Genomic DNA, 20,636 nt, shown 5'->3' on the forward strand with positions numbered 1-20,636 from the left:
AATATCTCATACTATTATCTCCATTTAACGACAATAATCGTAATATTAAAATAAAATACTAATTCTAATACTACTGAAATAAGCACAGGGAGAATTATGGACTTTATAGATTTTCTTGCACATGTCATTATTATTTTTGATAGATGAGAGCAAACAAGAGAATTATTTATTACAGTTGTTACAATTATTAGAACATGCACATGGAGACACCCTCCAATATCCCTTATTATAACGTAATAATAATACTAATGTTAGTACATTATAAGCACATAACAGCACAGGAAGAATATTATAATGAGTTAATGCTTTACAGCATAATAACATTAGTATTACTAGATGAGAGCATAATAATAATAATAGGAATTCATATTCTCCGATCAGTGAATGTTACTATTTTGCTGTAAATAATGTGGAAATTTACAATAGGAGTATAAGACTTACACAGGTGTGTTGATAGATATTAGATATATATTTACTGTGTGTTGTATTGTGTGTCTGTATGTGTGTGTGCATGTAGATTTATTGATGTATAAAGTTTGTATGTATCTGTGTATTGTGTTACTCTCTTTCTCACAGTATGTGTGTGTGTATATATACATATGTCTTTCTGTCTCTTTCTTTCTTCTCTCTGTCTCTTTCTCTTATTTTTCTTTCTCCGTCCTGTTTCTCTCTCTCTCCCTCCCTCTCTCCCTCACTCTCTCTCCCTCTCTCTCTCCCTCTCCCTCTCCCTCCCTCTCTCCCTCCCTCTCTCTGTCTCTTCCTCTCTCTCTCTCTCTTCCTCTCTCTCTCTCTCTTCACCACTCTCTATATGTGTGTACAGTACAGTGTCTAGATTTCCCTGCAGGCTGGTATGATAGCGCTGTCTTCCGTGCATGGATCTGTCCACGATCGTCTTCAGTTTGGGAATAACCTGACAGTCAGGGCCGCGATCCTAGAGAGACCCTCTATTCCGTGTCATTCACATTACTACAATGTTACTGTAAGTGCGACACTTGTAGTAAAGTGACAACGTGGGGGAGGGGTGGTCGTTCTATACACTGGTTCCGACAGTCGGGGGGTATGCTGTGTAGTCGGGTCGCTGTGCTCCGTTATGTCTGCTGCTTCCTCTTGACGCGATCTTGGTGCTGGCAGTCCTGTGGAACTACAAATGCCAACTTGTCCTATGAGTTCTGAAGCTGAGGTGTAACAATGACTTCTTCACTAGCAGCCTTCTCTAAACCATAGCGAGTCAAGTGCAGAAAGACTACAGTGTATCAATGGGAAGATCTAACCTTTATTAGTGCAGGGACAGAAACTTCACCTGAGGGTATTATATACTGGATCTGCAGCTCTTGTCACAGGTATATACATATGTCTCTCTTATTCATATGCAGCCTGTGATATTGGATTATTGTCCTATAGAAGTAAAGCAAGTTGTAAAAAACATACATACAGCTTCCTGTTTTTATCTAGAAAGACTGGACACAATACAGACAAATAATCCAGTATAGATCTTATGCACATGACAGTATTTGGGATCACAATCACATAGATCCAGAAATTAATGCATATTGTGTACAAAGTTTTCCTTATGCCGTCCACATAACTGAGGGCATCCTGTTGGTACAAGCGCTTGTCATCAGCCAAATTATTCTGATATATTCACACGCGGCAGATTATTTGCAGAAATTTCTGAAAATTAAAAATCTATTTCATTTTCTATCAATACGGTGGTGTCTTCAGCATGGATTTCTGCAAACCTCATTCAGCATAATGCGACGGTCGCAGAAATGTTTGCAATAAATCTACTGTGTGTGAACATATCCGAAGGCCAGGTTCCCATATATCCAGCGTAATTTCCCTACATTACGGTACATTCGTAGATGCTTGTCTATGGGATTGTTTCTGGCATTCTTTGCATCAGGTTGTGCAGGATGTCTACCTGAAAATCCGTGACTAATCCGGAGCAGAATTAACATGCTAATCCGCAGCATGACCTGAATTCTACATGTTTTTGTTCCGATACATGTGGATGGGATTTAAAAAAAAAAAACCATCCACGTGCATTGTACTGTAAATTGTTACAGATTTTCTGTGAAAAATACGCCCCCTAAAAAAAATTCCCCGCTTTTTTACGCCCGTTTTTGAAGCTGTTTTTCTATTGTGTCAATGAAAAACGGCTCCAAAAACGGCTCAAGAAGTGACCTGCACTTCTTTTTACGTTTTGTTTTTTTTTAAAAATGAGGTGTAAAAAAACGCCCCATCGGAACAGAACACAGTATTTCCTATTGAAATCAATGGGCACATGTTTGTATGCGTTCTGCTTCCGATCTTTCAGCCATTTTTCGGGATGTTTACGGCCCGAAAAACGGCTGAAAATAGCCCGTGTGACCATACACTGAGGGACACCGCGTGCCGCTTTATGGTGCTCAGTGCAGCACAGTATTGCAGGGTTATTCTCTCCTTGCTTCTAGGGAAATATATCTCCATAAGGCGACATTCACATGTTACGGGATTTAGTGAGGACAATCCGCACCTGATACTGCAGTTTTTTAATGCATTTTTAGGTGCAGTTTTTTCATTGTTTTAGGCTACATGCACACGTTGCATATTTTGCTGCAGAAAATATGCAGCAAAACCGCAAGAAATTCGCAGAAAAAAACTGCACCTGAAGGTGCGGTTTTTAATGTTTTTCGGTGCGGTTTCGATGTTTTGCTGTGTAAATCACTGCGTTTTCATGCATATTTCTGTAGAACTACAGGGGTAGAATTCCGTAGTGGAATCGCAGGATAGATTGACATGCTGCGGTTTCGGAAAATACGCGCCGCGGGTCAATTTACGTCCTAAAAAATACGGCAGTGTGGACATGAGATTCCCTAGAATTTCATTGTCTATGCTGGTACTGTATTACTCTGCGGTTTTGCCACACGCAAATACGCGCAGCAAAACGGCATGTAATACGCATCGTGTCCATTGACCCTAAATGCAGAAATAGGTGCGGTTTTATGCTGCAGATTTTGATGCTTTTTTTTTTATAAACTTGTTACATACAATTCTGAGGCGAAAACGCAAGATAAATCGACAACCTGTGAATTTTAAAATTCGCACCGCAGGTCAATTTACGTGTGGAAAAATTCTGCAACGTGTAGATGGGATCACTTAGTGTCTCCTTTAGGGCATGTTCACACGAGGGCTGAAAACATACCCGTAATTTCAGCCGTAACGGCATGTGCAGGCGCTTGAACGCCGCGTCCATTACGGCCATAATTAGTGCTGCTATTCATTGGAGTCAATGAATAACGGCTCCAATTATGGCCAAAGAAGTGACAGGTCACTTCTCTGACGCGGGCGTCTATTTACGCGCCGTCATTTGACAGCGGCGCGTAAATATACGCCTCGTGTGAACAGACAAACGTCTGCCCATTGCTTTCAATGGGCAGATGTTTGTCAGCGCTATTGAGGCGCTATTTTCGGGCGTAATTCGGGGCAAAAACGCCCGATTTACGTCCGTAAATAGGCCGTGTGAACATACCCTTACTTTGCTGGTACTGTATTATGCTGTGGATTTGCCGCAGGTAAATTCACGTGGGAATTCCGCACGTAATACGCATCATGTGCATTTGGCCTAATACACCATTTGATGGAGCACGCTACAATTTTTTTTCTTTTCTACCTGATTCATGTAGAACATGACAGAGAAAAATCTCCATATGAGGAATTATACAGAGGTACAATTGGGCCCTATAGAAGTCTAAGGGCTTATTCAGACGAACGTGGTATACGTCCGTGCACGGACCTATGTTAGTCTATGGGGCCGTGCAGACTGTCCGTGATTTTTACGCAGCGTGAGTCCGCTGCGTAAAACTCACGACATGTCCGTTCTTTGTGCGTATTTCGCGCATCACGCACCCATTGAAGTCAATGGGTGCGTGAAAATCACGCATGCCGCACGGAAGCACTTCCGTGGGACGCGTGTGATTCGCGCAACAGCAGTAAAACTATGAATGTAAACAGAAAAGCACCACGTGCTTTTCTGTTTACAAACATCCAAACGGAGTGTCATAATGATGGCGGCTGCGCGAAAACAACGCAGCCGCGCATCATATGAACATGACACACGGAGCTGCTAAGTACCTTTTGTGCGTGCAAAACGGCGCATTTTTTGCGAGCGCAAAACGCACACGCTCGTGTGAATCTGGCCTAAGGGTGCCCCTTTACGGCTCTGTGCAAGTCCGTGGATGCATGGAGCTGGAATATTGCCATGTGCATGAGGCATTAACCTGCCTGCAGGGGCACAGCTATAGGGGGTGCAGAGATATCAGTCGCACCCGGGCCTTGGAGCCTGAAGGGGCCCAAAAGCCCCTGAGCCGCATAAGAAGACACCAGTATTATAAATTATGTATAGTAGATGGGAGCCCTGATATAGATTTTGCATTGGGGCCCAGGAACTTCAAGTTACGCCTTTGCCTGCCTGATCCTATTTTTCCCTGAGATAAGCAGTGTCAGAAATATCTGGCAGCCACTTACCGAAACGCCCACCAAATGGACGAGCCAAATGGTCACGGTTGGGCAGTAGTCGGGTGAGATAACTGTAAGGGCTAGTTCACACAGAGTATTTTGGAGCTGTTTTTAACACGGAAACCATGTCGGAAACAAAATCGCCTCCCATTGATTTCAATGGAAAGCGGAGACGACATGCCCTTTCTTCGGGCGTTTTCGTCTCTAACCTCCCATTGACATTAATGGGAGTCAGAGAAAGCGGTTTTCGTGGCGTTTTTTTTTTTTGCCCGCAGCGCTCAATGGCTGTTGCAGAACTACAACTCCCAGCATTGCTTGACAGTTACAGTATATATATATATATATATACAAACGTGCTGAGTTGTATCTGGTGTGAAATCAGCAGGAGGAGAATAAGTGGCGGCTACGACCTCTGGATAAATCTCTGTACAAAAGTCACTTGTGCTGCCTGGCTGGATCTTGTTCTGTAGTTGAAAACTTTGCTTGATTTGACAGGTGCAGATAAGGGAATAGCTACACGTCCAGTTATCAGCAAATGATCACTCCATGGGAGTAATTGACCCTAAATATTAGTAATGTCAAAGCGATCACGCTGCAGAAAAGGTTACACAAGCCAATGGACAGGCCGGTTCACTCATCACCATTATACAATCACCACTATCAGATGCTGCATTATTCAACTCACTGCAAGCAAATTAAACCCTCTTTAAGATTAATCCCCTGTCAAACAGCAGAAGTAGTGTGGGCAGGGACGATGGGGGTTATATTGTTTCATACAGTGAGAGGCTGACTTATCACTGTTTATTCTGCATTGTTGTACGATGAATCTACAGTTGTCTGAAGATAAGTCACACTATTATATATAAATAACAATCCGATAATGGATCGAATACAGTCAGAGCTTTCCATAAACTAAACAGTCGGAACAATGTATTGTATTTATTTTGCATATATAGCGCCAACCTATTCCACAGCGCTGTGCAGATATTGTCATCACTCACACGTGTAAATAATTCTGTATCTGCTGGTTCAACGTAGATCCAGTTTTACTGGTCAACACAAAGACAGAGCGGCCCCGCCTAATAATAAGGGTATGTTCACACAGGGTGGATAAAGGTGAAGGTACGCAGCGTATCTGCCCCGGAGCCCGCAGGATATTCCGACCAAATTGTGGTGCAGTATTTCGGCCAGAAATGTCCGCTGCGGAAAACCGCACATAAAAATGTAAAAAAAAAAAAGTTATACTCACCAATAGCAACCGACCTCTTTGGATGACGTTTCATCCCATGTGACCGCTACAGCCTGTGATTGGCCCCAGCAGTCACATGGGAGGAAACGTCATCCCTGGAGGCCGGGCTGGACACAGGAGCATCGAGATTTGGGTAAGTAGAGACTTTTTTTTTGTTCTGAGTTGCGATTTTTGCGACGGAATTTCAGCTTTTCCTACGCAAAAATTTTAATTCCCCTTTGAATTTAATGGGGAAAACCTGCAACAGAAAACCAGCGATTCCGCAACATAAATTGACATGCTGCGAATTTAAAAAAACGCACCGCAGGTCAACTTATGAACTGTTTTTCTGCGTTTTTTCTACGCAGCGTGTGGATGAGATTTGTCCAAATATCATCCACTCTGCTGCTACTGTATTACGCCTATGGATTTTCCGCAATGAAATACGTTGTGGATAATACGCAGTATTTACGCTCCGTGTGGACTTACCCTAATGGTGGAGTATGTTTACAGGCGGCAGGTTAGTTGCAGATATTTCTGTGACTGTCCCATTCATCTCAATGGGGTTTGCGGAAATCCACATGTAAGGAATGGATTTTCAGTCGCGGAAATCTCTGTAATACATCTGCCTAAAGCCTTATTCACACGGACATGTCCGATTTGCGCGCGCAAAAGGTCCGTGTGTAATCAGCATATGGTGCGCGGCTGCGTGATTTTCGCGCAGCCGGCATCATGATGACACTCTGGTTTTATGTTTACAAACAGAAAAGCACGAGGTGTTTTTCTACTGTAGCGCGCATCACACGTGGCACCCGGAAGTGCTTCCGTGTGCCGAGCGCGATTTGCACGCACCCATTGACTTCAATGGGTGCGTTCTGCGCAAAAATGGCCAAGTATAGGACATGTCATGAGTTTCACACAGCGCACGCACGCTACGTGAAATTCACTGACAGTCTGAACGGCCCCGTTCATTAACATAGGTCCGTGCGACGCGCGTGAAAATCACTCACGTAGCACGGACGTATAACACGTTCGTGTGAATAAGGCCTAAGGGTGAATTCACATGGGGCATAAAAAAATGCACCAGCGTATTTTTTTTAAACACACGCATATTTTTCAGCGCTTTTTTCTGCGGATTTGACTGCGTATTTTGTGGCGCTTTTCTTGTTTTCTTGCTGCAGATTTCAGTGGTGTATTCGAAATAACATTGAAGTCTATTAAGAAATTCTGAATACAAAATCCGTAGCACATACATGTACGGAAATAACCTCAAGGGTATATGTCCTGCTGACGGTGCCTCCAGTTTGTCGGTGACATAAGAGGGGATGTTCACAGAATACGATCAAATCCATTTTTGATACAATTTCCAAAATTTGATTGCGACGTTTGAATATACCCATATAGCACTGCACTGTCCAAATCACAAGAGCCAATCAACAAATGATATGAAATGCTGTTCATGGTGGTCTATGGAGCTCAGGGTACAGACTGTCATAAAACAGTCTGTAGTCTGCTGACCTCCTGCGGGGGAGCTATAGGGAATTTGCTCCTCCATGTAGCTGCTGTAATGTATCATATTCTGATATGGAGACTATATTAGGGAGTGGTATAAAATATACTTATAATTGTGCAACAAGAGTTTATTAACTGATCATCAGATGTTTAACTCGTGTATATAGATCCTGTATATAGATCCTGTATATAGATCGTGTATATAGATCGTGTATATAGATCCTGTATATAGATCCTGTATATAGATCCTGTATATAGATCGTGTATATAGATCGTGTATATAGATCCTGTATATAGATCCTGTATATAGATCCTGTATATAGATCCTGTATATAGATCCTGTATATAGATCCTGATAGTCCAATGACTCATAGTAGGTCCATCAGTTGTTTTGCTTTTTCTGGATAGAATAGTGCAGCATCTTACACTACCTGACACAAAAGAGCCCGAGTCTCCTGCTGGAGCTGCTTATCCCAGTTTATAGTTTACAAAGTACTAAGGCTTCGTCCACATCTGCGATGTGGCATCAGTTTTAGCGGATCCGTTGAAAAAAAACCAAAAAAACACTGACGGATGCCAGACTTAATGCAACGGAAGGTAAAATATGGGCCTGTTCACATCACCGTTCATTTCCGTTCCGGGGTTCCGTCGGAGGTTTCTGTCGGGTGAACCCCGCAACGGAAAGTGAAAGCGCAGCTTCCGTTTCAGTCACCATTCCGGCAGGTTTCTGGTTTTCCGACGGAATCAATAGCGCAGTCTACTACGCTACCGGAAAACCGACTACCGGAAAGTCGACAACCGGAAACGGAACGTCAAAACGGAACTCTGACGCAGATGTGAACGAAGCCTTACTTCCGTTCTTCTGGTCCTCTGACTGAGGGATCCATGAAAACGGGATCTGCACGGGTGGATTTTTCACGTCTGAGTTTGCACTTGTTCGTGTGAATCTAGCCTTACTTTTACTACATGGGTACACCATCCGAGGGGGCAGAACTCTATCCCTGCACTTTCCCATTTCCATATTAGAGAGGGCTGTGCCATTTTATGTTTCGCCTCAGGCATTGGGAAAGCTATAGTTCCTCCTGGCATTTTTTTGTGCAATGTACATCTCATTCTACGCTCTCATATTGTCTGTGTACATCAAAGTGTTCATTTCACTCATTTATGTCCATGTCAGGGTCTTCCTCAAATTGGAGGATGCTCACATCACAGAGCTCCTTAGATTGACTGGGGAATCTGCCCGCCCCCCCCATGCGGCCCCTCCTCCCACTCCCAGGGTCTGTCATTTGTCAGCTGCAGAGCCCGGGTGATAGATTTGTATTTTAGGAGCTCACCAAAAACTGTCCGAACCCGGAGCTGTGAGCCATAAGCATTCCATCAGCCCCCAGCCTGCCTGTCGCCAGCAGTCAGCATGGAAAACTATGTGATGGAGTTCAGGAAAGTTTCCAAGCCCCCTCCTCCTTTTATCATCTTACAATAACATTGAACTAATCATTTATTGTCCGGCTCTGTGGGGAGCGCTGGGAAAGTACAAGCTCTTTGCTGCTGAGGGGTTAATTTTTTTTTCCAGGTGTGCATGCAAAGGGTTACCAAGACTGCTTTCAATCAATCTCCATTTGCACCCCCCATTCACCCTTGTGCCAGTGGGGAGCTATGTATCACTCACACAAATTAATACATGTTATCATGCTCAGGGCTTGGCAGCCATACATTACACATAAAATATTGTCCTTCTATACATTAGAGTCAGGTCACCGCCAGCACTCCCAAATAGTCATTACAGCATTAACATTAAGCAGAGTGCAGCTGAAATGTGACAAAAATGTAAATGCCCCAGTAATAGAGAAGGCCAGATCAGAAAACAACGCCACTTATTAAACGTTAACCCGCACAATTATGTCACTTGTGCTTGATAAACCTGCAGCACAAAACACGGTGACCTCACCTCAAACAGATCCCGGCCTCCTGCCGCATTCCCGTGTCACAAGGATCCATCAGCACCCTCATCTCTGATGGTTTATGGAACGTGGCCGGCCGCATACTGCGATGGAGCATATAACATTCATTTACCATCACCGGACTATTTGGTGGAACATTCCCTGGGGTGGTTACCCTGATCCATGAGTATTTCCTGCCCCCCAAATGTCCCATAATATTTTGAGAGTAACTTTGAAATGACTGTTCTTGTGCCTTTGACCCGTCCCTGTAGCAGAATTATTTATTAATCTCATATATCTATCTATCTATCTATCTATCTATCTATCTATCTATCTATCTATCTATCTATCTATCTATCTATCTATCTATCTATCTATCTATCTATCTATCTCATATCTATCTATCTATCTATCTATCTATCTATCTATCTATCTATCTATCTATCTATCTATCTATCTATCTATCTATCTATCTATCTATCTATCTATCTCATATCTATCTATCTCATATCTATCTATCTATCTATCTATCTATCTATCTATCTATCTATCTATCTATCTATCTATCTATCTATCTATCTATCTATCTATCTATCTATCTATCTATCTATCTATCTATCTCATATCTATCTATCTATCTATCTATCTATCTATCTATCTATCTATCTCATATCTATCTATCTATCTATCTATCTATCTATCTATCTATCTATCTATCTATCTATCTATCTATCTATCTATCTATCTATCTATCTATCTATCTATCTATCTATCTATCTGTGTCAGTCTATTGTCCCAATATATACTGTATATATTATAAGATAGATTTCTGAGTAGTGATATGGCAAAAATGCCCCAAAAAAACAATATTTGTGTCAATGTTGTATAATTTTGGTTATTTACACAGGGTAATTGTGGTTGGATCTGAATGATAAGTGTTCTGTAGAAACAGGTCTGTGTTTGTATTACTGTACATGGGAGATGATAGAGCTGCAGAAATAATAATTATCATTGAACAGAACGTAATCATTTCAATGAGGGATTTTTATTTGTTTGTTTTTATGTCCTACTCCTAACATAAATAATTTCAAAATTTTTATTCCACTATGTTCACACAGTCGACACAAAATTACCGCAGGATCCGCAGCAGAAATCCGAGGCTTATTTTGAATTTTCTGTTGATGTGCCATGAATCCACATGTGGAAATCTGCATTGAAATTTTCCTCAGTGTCTGAGCGGGGTTGGAGTAACTTCATTCACATGCATTGGATGAGGATTGTCATTGGATTTTATGTGGATTTCCGCCGGGATCTGTGTCAAATCTGACATGTGTGAAGAGTGCCTAAGGCCTCATGCACACGACTGTGCTCGTAATCACGGCTCGTGATTGCGGGCACGGCCGGCTGCTGACGGCCGCTCGCATTTTTGGGCCGTGCTCTTATACAAAGTATGGGAGCACAGCCCGTAAAACACGAAAAAAACTGAATGGGTCCGTAATTGCGGACTGTATTACGGTTCGCAATTACGGTGAATTTTTATGCTCGTGTGCATGAGGCCTAAGATAGTCATCAAGTGTTAAATGTAACAACTTTGTCATTTGAGCTCAGTGGTATGGACTCTCCTGTTGCTACATGGAAACAGTCAACAAGCTGGGCATAATGTGGCCACATAGTAGGGTCAGTATAACGGGCACAATACTTGGACCCTTTTGGTGAACTAAGTAGAATCGGGGATGGGTCATGTCCAGGTCGTAATACATCTGTGTAAAAGTGGCCTAATGCCCGTGTTGTGGCTACCGATTATAACGGAAGCCAAGACGCTCTGCCGCCAGCGCCCAACAAACACCACTGGCTTACAATGTAGTCCGTCAGGATCCAGCATGATGTCCATCGCTTTTACTGGGAAAATAGCACTGCATGCATTGCTATTTTTTCCGTCAAATTTGACTAAATCTGTGACGGAGCCCGACGGACCACGTTGTAAGTCAACGCGGTCCGTCGTTTGATGGATCCGGCAGTCTGTTCAGCCTCCGACGCAGATATAAACAGAGAATAATAGCGATCTATCTGGTCATTTAATTTTTACCAGGTCAGTGTTTTGGGGATGTGATAGATTATCATTCTTATTCACTTCTTATCACTAATTGCAAAACGCCTTCCTGTCCGCAGAATACTTTGAAGATTTCCATGCAGAGGGAAGAGAATGTGTCAACTGCGGAGCAATGTCCACCCCGCTGTGGAGACGAGATGGCACCGGACACTACCTATGTAACGCCTGCGGACTCTACCATAAAATGAATGGAATCAACCGACCTCTCATCAAGCCACAGAAAAGACTGGTAAGAGACGTTCTTCCCATTTCACCCATTCATTGAGATCCTACCATCTAAAGCAGCCGTCTTCAACCTGTGGCCCCCTAGCTGTTGCAAAACTACAACTCCCAGCAAACCCTGACAACCACATCCCATTGATTTCCATTGCGTCCTCGTACACATTTCTATTGCATCTGCACTGCAGGGAAAATGTAGTATTTCATGGATTCCATTCAAGTGAGTGGGCAACCATGTAATACATGGTCACGTCAGAATGAAAGCTCTTGTCCCGAGCGGGGTGGCTCCACTCTTAGGGTATGTTCACACGGCCTATTTACGGACGTAAATCGGGCGTTTTTGCCCCGAATTACGCCCGAAAATAGCGCCTCAATAGCGCTGACAAACATCTGCCCATTGAAAGCAATGGGCAGACGTTTGTCTGTTCACACGAGGCGTATATTTACGCGCCGCTGTCAAATGACGGCGCGTAAATAGACGCCCGCGTAGAAGAAGTGACCTGTCACTTCTTTGGCCGTAATTGGAGCCGCTATTCATTGACTCCAATGAATAGCAGTGCTAATTACGGCCGTAATTGACGCGGCGTTCAAGCGCCTGCACATGCCGGTACGGCTGAAATTACGGGGATGTTTTCAGGCTGAAACATCCCCGTAATTTCAGCCGTTACGGACCCCCGCCGTGTGAACATACCCTTAGGGTATGTTCACACGTAGAGTCAAAAACGTCTCAAAATACGGAGCTGTTTTCAAGGGAAAACAGCCCCTGATTTTCAGACGTTTTTTGAGCAACTCGCGTTTTTCACGGCCGTTTTTGGAGCTGTTTTCATTGGAGTCTATGAGAAAACGGCTCCAAAAACGCCTCCATTATGTCTGAAAATAGGTCGTGTGAACCCAGCCTTATAATATCCATGTGCCCTAATAGGGTTTTGCATTCAAAAGGTTTAGACTCTCCCTGTGCCACATATTAGAGGTTAATTCCTCCGCAATACGGCATATGATAGAAACCGGAGGCAAGCGGAGGTACAATATGGCTTCATAGATTCATCATGGGTTATAAATGGATGATCGTCGTGTGATTATAAACCCAGACATATGCACTATAAGGGTATGTTCACACGGCAGCGTCCGTTACGGCTGAAATTACGGTGCTGTTTTCAGGAGAAAACAGCACCGTAATTTCAGCCGTAATGGCATGTGCAGGCGTCTTTCGCTGCGTCCATTACGGACGTAATTGGAACTGGTTTTCCATGGAGTCCATGTAAAACGGCTCCATTTATGTCTGAAGAAGTGACAGGCACTTCTTTGACGCGGGCGTCTTTTTTATGCGCCGCCTTTTGACAGCGGCACGTAAAAAAAATGCCCGTCGGAACAGAACATCGTAAGACCCATTCAAATGAATGGGCAGATGTTTGCCGCCGCTTTTGAGCCACATTTTCGGACGTAATTCGGGGCTAAAATACCCCAATTACGTCCGTAAATAGTGTGTGTGAACCCAGCCTGACGCTGGACGCTTGTGTAGAATGAAGGTCCTGGTCAACAGAGCTGACAATCTACTATAATCCTGCGCTACAAATAATGCAGTCGTCACATTAATGGGAGTTTGTTTGGTGGTAACGTAACTCCTGCGGTGTTTGGTTTCTGTTCGCACCGTCCTGAGCAGCTTTTTCTTTTAAACGCCAGATGGGGAAACCGTCGGCCATAAACCTTTTATACTACAGTTGCTTTAGATTAACACCAAGAAGTCAGATTTTCTGCGAGGTGCGAGAGCTGAGATCTCTATATAGCTTGATGTGTGAGGCTGAAGGGTTATTGGGGGCCCCCGCTTAGGAGTAAGCTGCACTCTCTGAAAACGGGTAGTCACTCTCTCCAGAGCATTAACGGCATTAACATCGGCTTCTGCAGAATCCATCACATCATACCTGTGCATAACACTGCTGTAAAGATTTAGACACCGCAGAGACCCGTGCTGTGCTATGCGTCTGCTATACTATAGACACGGGGAAGCAAATACTATCAGTCCGTTCATTTTGTATCACTGCTTTATATGACATTTTAAGAAAAGGGAAGGATGGGGCCACGGCCACCATGTTGGAATATCATCAGAGTATCTTCTCTATGCAGCCTAATACGCACCCACATGTGGGAGGGGGTTGTATATAACCAGCGCGACAAAGAAATAAAACAAACATTAGTAATGACCAAATGTCCTGCATAATAAAAATCTGTGTTATCGAAGGCCCCCTTTTTATATATCCGGTGATCCAGCGTAGTTTCCGTCCGGCGTGGTACAGAAAGGCCGGAGGGAAACTGATACCAGAACTGATCCAGTGCTTTCCTATAAGATAGTTTCTGGCATCAGTTGCATTTGTTTTAACGCCGTACGTCCACCATTGCCGGATAGAACTACTCTGCATGCCGCGTTTTTACGTCCGGCTTTAGATGCCGGACCGGTGCGCGAAACTTCATCAGTTGTGTCCGGCTCAGGCTAAAAACAACTGGCCCGAAGCAACTGATATACAGTGAAGGAAATAAGTATTTGATCCCTTGCTGATTTTGTAAGTTTGCCCACTGTCAAAGACATGAACAGTCTAGAATTTTTAGGCTAGGTTAATTTTACCAGTGAGAGATAGATTATATAAAAAAAAAAAAAGAAAATCACATTGTCAAAATTATATATATTTATTTGCATTGTGCACAGAGAAATAAGTATGTGACCCCCTACCAACCATTAAGAGTTCAGCCTCCTCCAGACCAGTTACACGCTCCAAATCAACTTGGTGCCTGCATTAAAGACAGCTCTTACATGGTCACCTGTATAAAAGACTCCTGTCCACAGACTCAATGAATCAGTCTGACTCTAACCTCTACAACATGGGCAAGACCAAAGAGCTTTCTAAGGATGTCAGGGACAAGATCATAGACCTGCACAAGGCTGGAATGGGCTACAAAACCATAAGTAAGACGCTGGGTGAGAAGGAGACAACTGTTGGTGCAATAGTAAGAAAATGGAAGACATACAAAATGACTGTCAATCGACATCGATCTGGGGCTCCATGCAAAATCTCACCTCGTGGGGTATCCTTGATCCTGAGGAAGGTGAGAGCTCAGCCGAAAACTACACGGGGGGAACTTGTTAATGATCTCAAGGCAGCTGGGACCACAGTCACCAAGAAAACCATTGGTAACACATTACGCCGTAATGGATTAAAATCCTGCAGTGCGCGCAAGGTCCCCCTGCTCAAGAAGGCACATGTACAGGCCCGTCTGAAGTTTGCAAATGAACATCTGGATGATTCTGAGAGTGATTGGGAGAAGGTGCTGTGGTCAGATGAGTCTAAAATTGAGCTCTTTGGCATTAACTCAACTCGCCGTGTTTGGAGGAAGAGAAATGCTGCCTATGACCCAAAGAACACCGTCCCCACTGTCAAGCATGGAGGTGGAAATATTATGTTTTGGGGGTGTTTCTCTGCTAAGGGCACAGGACTACTTCACCGCATCAATGGGAGAATGGATGGAGCCATGTACCGTCAAATCCTGAGTGACAACCTCCTTCCCTCCACTAGGACATTAAAAATGGCTCGTGGCTGGGTCTTCCTGCACGACAATGACCCGAAAAATACAGCCAAGGCAACAAAGTAGTGGCTCAAAAAGAAGCACATTAAGGTCATGGAGTGGCCTAGCCAGTCTCCAGACCTTAATCCCATCGAAAACTTATGGAGGGAGCTGAAGATCCGAGTTGCCAAGCGACAGCCTCGAAATCTTAATGATTTACAGATGATCTGCAAAGAGGAGTGGGCCAAAATTCCATCTAACACGTGTGCAAACTTCATCATCAACTACAAAAAACGTCTGACTGCTGTGCTTGCCAACAAGGGTTTTGCCACCAAGTATTAAGTCTTGTTTGCCAAAGGGATCAAATACTTATTTCTCTGTGCACAATGCAAATAAATATATATAATTTTGACTATGTGATTTTCTTTTTTTTTTTAAATATAATCTATCTCTCACTGGTAAAATTAACCTAGCCTAAAAATTCTAGACTGTTCATGTCTTTGACAGTGGGCAAACTTACAAAATCAGCAAGGGATCAAATACTTATTTCCTCCACTGTATGTGAACCCACCATTAAGGGGTTACTTTATTGTTGCAACAAATTTTGTCAATTACTTCAATGTATAAAAAATAAATAAACTATTTGGAAATAGTCTCCTACCATTTGGTGTAAACAGGACTATGTGTCTCCATGGTGACAGACTGCAAACAAACCCTGTGTAGTCTGATTCTGATGTCATGTGTTACCCTCTGTCTACTGTCTAGATTAGCAACCAAATTGGGGGGAGATGAAGTAACATAAGTATAGGATCACACTACACACAGGGCTTGTTTGTAGCCTAATCATGGAGGCACATAACTCTGCATAGGTGCTGTATACACACACAAAAAAAGAAGACGATTTGCAAAATTGCTTCATTTTTTTTATTTTGGAAACGTTGCAGCAATTTAAAAAATGGTTACAAAAATGTACATTAAGCCTGAAACTGATCGTGATAACTGATCTCATAGGATCTCTCTTCAATCCTTTGTTCAGGACGGGATGTGCACCCTAGGTTATATTTTTAGACTATTTGTAGGATAAGGTGATGGTCCCACTACCAGATAAGAAATAGAAGATTATTGTATGTACGGAATAATGCCATTTAGATGGAAGGAATGTAATCATAACCATAACGCGGTGGATGCTTCCAGCACTTCATGGGTTAAGCAGCATCACTGTCCCTAACACAAAGAAGTTCAGTGTAATACAGGGAGAGAGGAAATGGAACATGTGCTGCATATAGTGAACGTCTCCTCAGGGTACGCAGCAAATATAAGGAGGCTTTAATAAAAGGATAATATACGGCACTTGTGTGATATGGAGGGAATTATAGAGCGCAGGGGGTTTATACATTATAGGGTTTATTTACCCGCAGGTATACATACGTTCAGCGGCCAGACAGGCACGTCCTGACTCAATGACAACTATTTGCATTATAAGTTGCTATGACATGAATAGACCGATCTATATACCTGGTGTTTTCAGCGTATTACAATGACCACTCACCGAAAGGGACGTGCAGCGAAATAAATAGCAGCACCTAATGGTGAGTGGCTGCAGAAGGAAAGATCAGGGGCTGTGGTGGCCCTAAGAGGACAACAACATAATAAACGGGCAGTGCACAAGTGCGAAAGGGCAGAAATATCATACGGTAGGGATGCAGAGGTGGCAGTCACATCCGGGACATCTGAGGAGGCCCAAAAGCCCCTCTGTCATATAAGACAGAGTATTATAAATGGCACCGTTACAGATTTTGCATTGGGGTCCAGGAGCTTTATTATGACTCTGTCATAGAGGCAGACCAGGCAGCTGCTAGGGGCCAATTGAGAAGGGAAATCCCAGCCCAGGTTTTTACCAGCTTCTGGTTCTAATTGGGAGATGGGCTCCACTTACCCATGAACATTACAATGTTAGCAAGTGAAGGGTAGAAACTAAAGAACCATGCTGCCATTTTCTCTTAGATGGGATGGTATAGGATGGGCCAAACAAGCATTGGATCATTCATATTTTCGGGTGTGTGTGCTGGTATGAACTGCTCCAAAGTGGAGCCCCATTAACACGTTAGCCATGTGGCCCTCTCTTTTCTTTTCTATTCTTCTATGATTCTACATGGTGTTAAGTCATTGCTCGCAACGGAGCAAACTTATTACAAGAACTCCAGTATGGGCTCATTCTTATAGCTGTAGTACGGATCCATGTGGTATTAATCCCGAATATGGCAGTCATAGAAATCTATAGGCCCAGACTGTACCTCCATGTGTCTCTGATTTTACATGGAGTCACACAGGGGTATTAATCTTGTCGAATTTTCAATGCCTTATTATGGAAGTATTCTCTGCATCTATAGAATAATAATGTGCCTCATAAGCATCACAGGGGGGCAAGGAGTCCAACATTGACGTGGGCATGAGTCCTAATGCAACGCTTCACTTCACCTAATGCAACACTGACACCATCTTGCCCCCACTGCTATAGACAACAAGGTCATTTTTTTTTTAGACCGTTTTGATAAATAAGGTCCCAATGTTCCATGGAAAAATAACTTATTGTTATAGGTTTTGTCTCATCAGAGTCAACCCCTATCATAGGGCGGCCCCCTGAGGCGATCAGCAGATCAACCTGGGTCCCGCTCCCGGCACCACCGGCAAACAGCTGATTTTCCGCCAGGCATATTACCCACAGCGGCCGCTGCAGGAAAAATGTGGTATTACATGCAGCCATTTAGATGAATGGGCGTTCTTGTAAGACCAGTACGGCTCAAGTCTGCCAGAACTGAAGTCGCTTGTAAAGAGCGGCTCTTTGTTCTGGCATATAGGGACCCCCCACTATAATGTCTCTATGCCCTAATAAAGAATATGGACAGGGTTGTAGCACTGTATCTCTGTGTGGCTAGTTCAGAAGATCATCCCTTCGGGCTCATTAGGACCAAAACATCAGTAAACCCATCTCCAGACATTAATGGGTTGTATCATGAAGACCAACCCTGTCCATATCCTGTATTAGGGCATATGGACGTCATAGCGGGGGTCCCCCGGTCGGCATCTCCTCTATAATCCAGTACGAGGAAATGCTCCTATTCTGGCGAACTCGAGTTGTCCATGTAATCCATTCATCTGAATGGCCACCAAATAATATTACATTTTCCCCCGAGCGGTCGCCTCAGTGAAAATGCCTATTTGCCGGGGGTGCCGGCTGAGTCTACCCCTTTAAACCATTTAACCGGGGGCAACTGCTTCCTAAAGCATTACCTATCCCTCTAATAAATCTGTTAGTTATAACGCCGTTTGGGTTTTGGCCCCGGTTGCTCGTCTTTTATAACAATGACATCTGAGATTTATTTTATAGCAAATTATTTTTTACTTTGGAAATATTTTTGGCAATCAAACTTATTCATGTAAAACAATTCCAAGTAGAGAAAAAAAGGTTAAATCTTCACATTGCAGTAACCCTTGGCTGACTGATGGTCCTGTACTGTGCATGGAGACCAACGACCTTTCAGCTACTTAGTGGAGGACGGGATGAGATCGGAGGGTCATTCACAGAGGGTTACTGGACGTTCAGTTATGTCTTCAGGACACATTTCGTTTTTAGATGTATATTTATGTTCATTGTTCTGGGATCTCGCTCCCGGATTCTGAGAAAGACCATTCACTATGTGTAACATGTATAATCCACACATAAAAATCTCTACTATATGTCATACCTTCTGATGGTCCATTGTTGACATAGGGCAACTGGTTAATACCATAGTACATATTCTACAAAGACGGCCCTGATCAGAGGCGTAGCTATAAGAGGTGCATTTGCACCTGGGCCCTGGTAAATGAAGTTGCCCAATGGTCCCTCTGCAGCTTAAGAAGTCACTAGTATTATGAATGGCACATGGAAGGTGGGGGGTCCTGTTATAAATTAAAGTTAGGGGAGGATAGGCCCAATGGTCATGATGCCCTTCAAGGATGTAAGGAGGGGGATGGTGTGAACATACAACAGGAAGGGTGTCTATTGATTGTTACTATGGGGTTCCCTTGCATCTATGTACTCCACCAGCCGATAGAAATAATTTTTGACCTATCGTAGCCTTAAAAAATTCTATTAATTTTGATATGAGGCCAATGAAGTGATTCAGCTTTGGATCGGAGATACGAATTAAAATCCAGTTGCAGATCTGATCTATATGGGTACATGCGACTCCAACGGTATCTGTCTCGTCCTACTGAAAAGCTCACGGCAGCCATCTGGATTTTCAGTGAGGCAATTTAGGCTCTGTTCACACTAGCGTTAGTTCTTTTCTGCCAGGTTTCCAGCAGATTTCAATGGTTAGAATAGAGTAACATGAGGCGATATACGGAAACCCAACTAACCCATTATATGTCAACGAGGTAAAGAAAAGTATAATCATGACGGATCCGACAAATGGATCATGGATCGGTCATGGATGCTTTAAAAATGGAAGTCATGACGCAAGTGAGTACAGAGCCCTCCATTAAAGGATCTGTCGGCCATTCTGTAAAAAATACCAGAACTTCGACAGACCCCCATTAAGATCTGAGGTCCATTGGTGACCATTTGGATCTGTTGGACAATGCGGCGTGGCACAGTAAAAAGAAGCGAATACCTGACTGAAACCTGAACGGACCCATTATCAGTATTTGGGGTAAAGTGGAAACATCATGGATGGGGGAAAAAAAACGGAAACCATGTATGAACAGGGAGCGACGCAAATATGTTACGTGTTACGACAAAAACATTATAGCGTTTTATTTTTCCCTACACAGATGTATAACTATCCCCATAAATTGCCTGAGCCTCGTACATGTGATCAAACATTGCGTCGCTCATTTTTATATAAATAAACCGCACAGTTCAAAGTTTGAGACGGAGGTTCTTCCAGACAAGGTCAAAACGTTGCCAGAGAAATGTGACCGGCCCCTTTAGTTTAAAGTAAACTGAGAGGAAATTAGGAGTAAAATATCGTTCTTCTCCTGTCCTTGACAAGCCTCTGGGCCTTGCAATCGTCCATCACTAGCGCTCAAGATTTAGGATTTAGGGAGGAACATTTTCAGAGACAATATTTTTGGAAGCAGCTAATGGAGACTCTGCCTTTCTCTGCCTGTCTCCAGCTCCGGAGCTGCCAGCAAATGATGACTTAACCCTTTCATAGGGCAGGGAAGGATTGCAGACCTTTCAAGATAAAGAGAAGAAATAAACACCACAATCATTCCACTACTTTATCCATTACCAAGCCAAGGAAACACTGAGCGCTGCGCTCCACCGTGGTTTTTATTACATACGCGAGAGTCCAGCTTACACAGAGGGGGGTATTAAGATTACATGGGGTTGTTGTAGTTACCTACCCCTGTAATTCACAACCTTTTCACCCTGACAAAAATGTTCCCTTCGTGGGGAACTCTAAGGGCCTGTTAAAACGTGTTTTTTTTGCGCTGATTTTGATGTCGGAATCTGCGCCCAAAAATGACCGAAATCTGCGTTTTAGCCTATGGTGGAGCTGCATGTCCTTAATTGCTGCGGTTCCGCATC

At 43.3% G+C, this 20,636-nt stretch overlaps 1 protein-coding gene across 1 annotated transcript in view; it reads left to right on the plus strand.

Moving 5' to 3' along the window:
• Window positions 1–20,636, plus strand: part of GATA5 (GATA binding protein 5) — a 29,630-nt gene that overhangs the window by 4,363 nt on the left and 4,631 nt on the right. Inside the window, exon 2 of the mRNA XM_075845226.1 lies at window positions 11,344–11,513. Within this exon, the coding sequence (XP_075701341.1) occupies window positions 11,344–11,513 (170 nt within the window). The remainder of the gene's footprint in view (window positions 1–11,343; window positions 11,514–20,636) is intronic.

Source organism: Rhinoderma darwinii, chromosome 13, assembly GCF_050947455.1.
Source record: "Rhinoderma darwinii isolate aRhiDar2 chromosome 13, aRhiDar2.hap1, whole genome shotgun sequence".
NCBI classification, from domain to species: domain Eukaryota; kingdom Metazoa; phylum Chordata; class Amphibia; order Anura; family Rhinodermatidae; genus Rhinoderma; species Rhinoderma darwinii.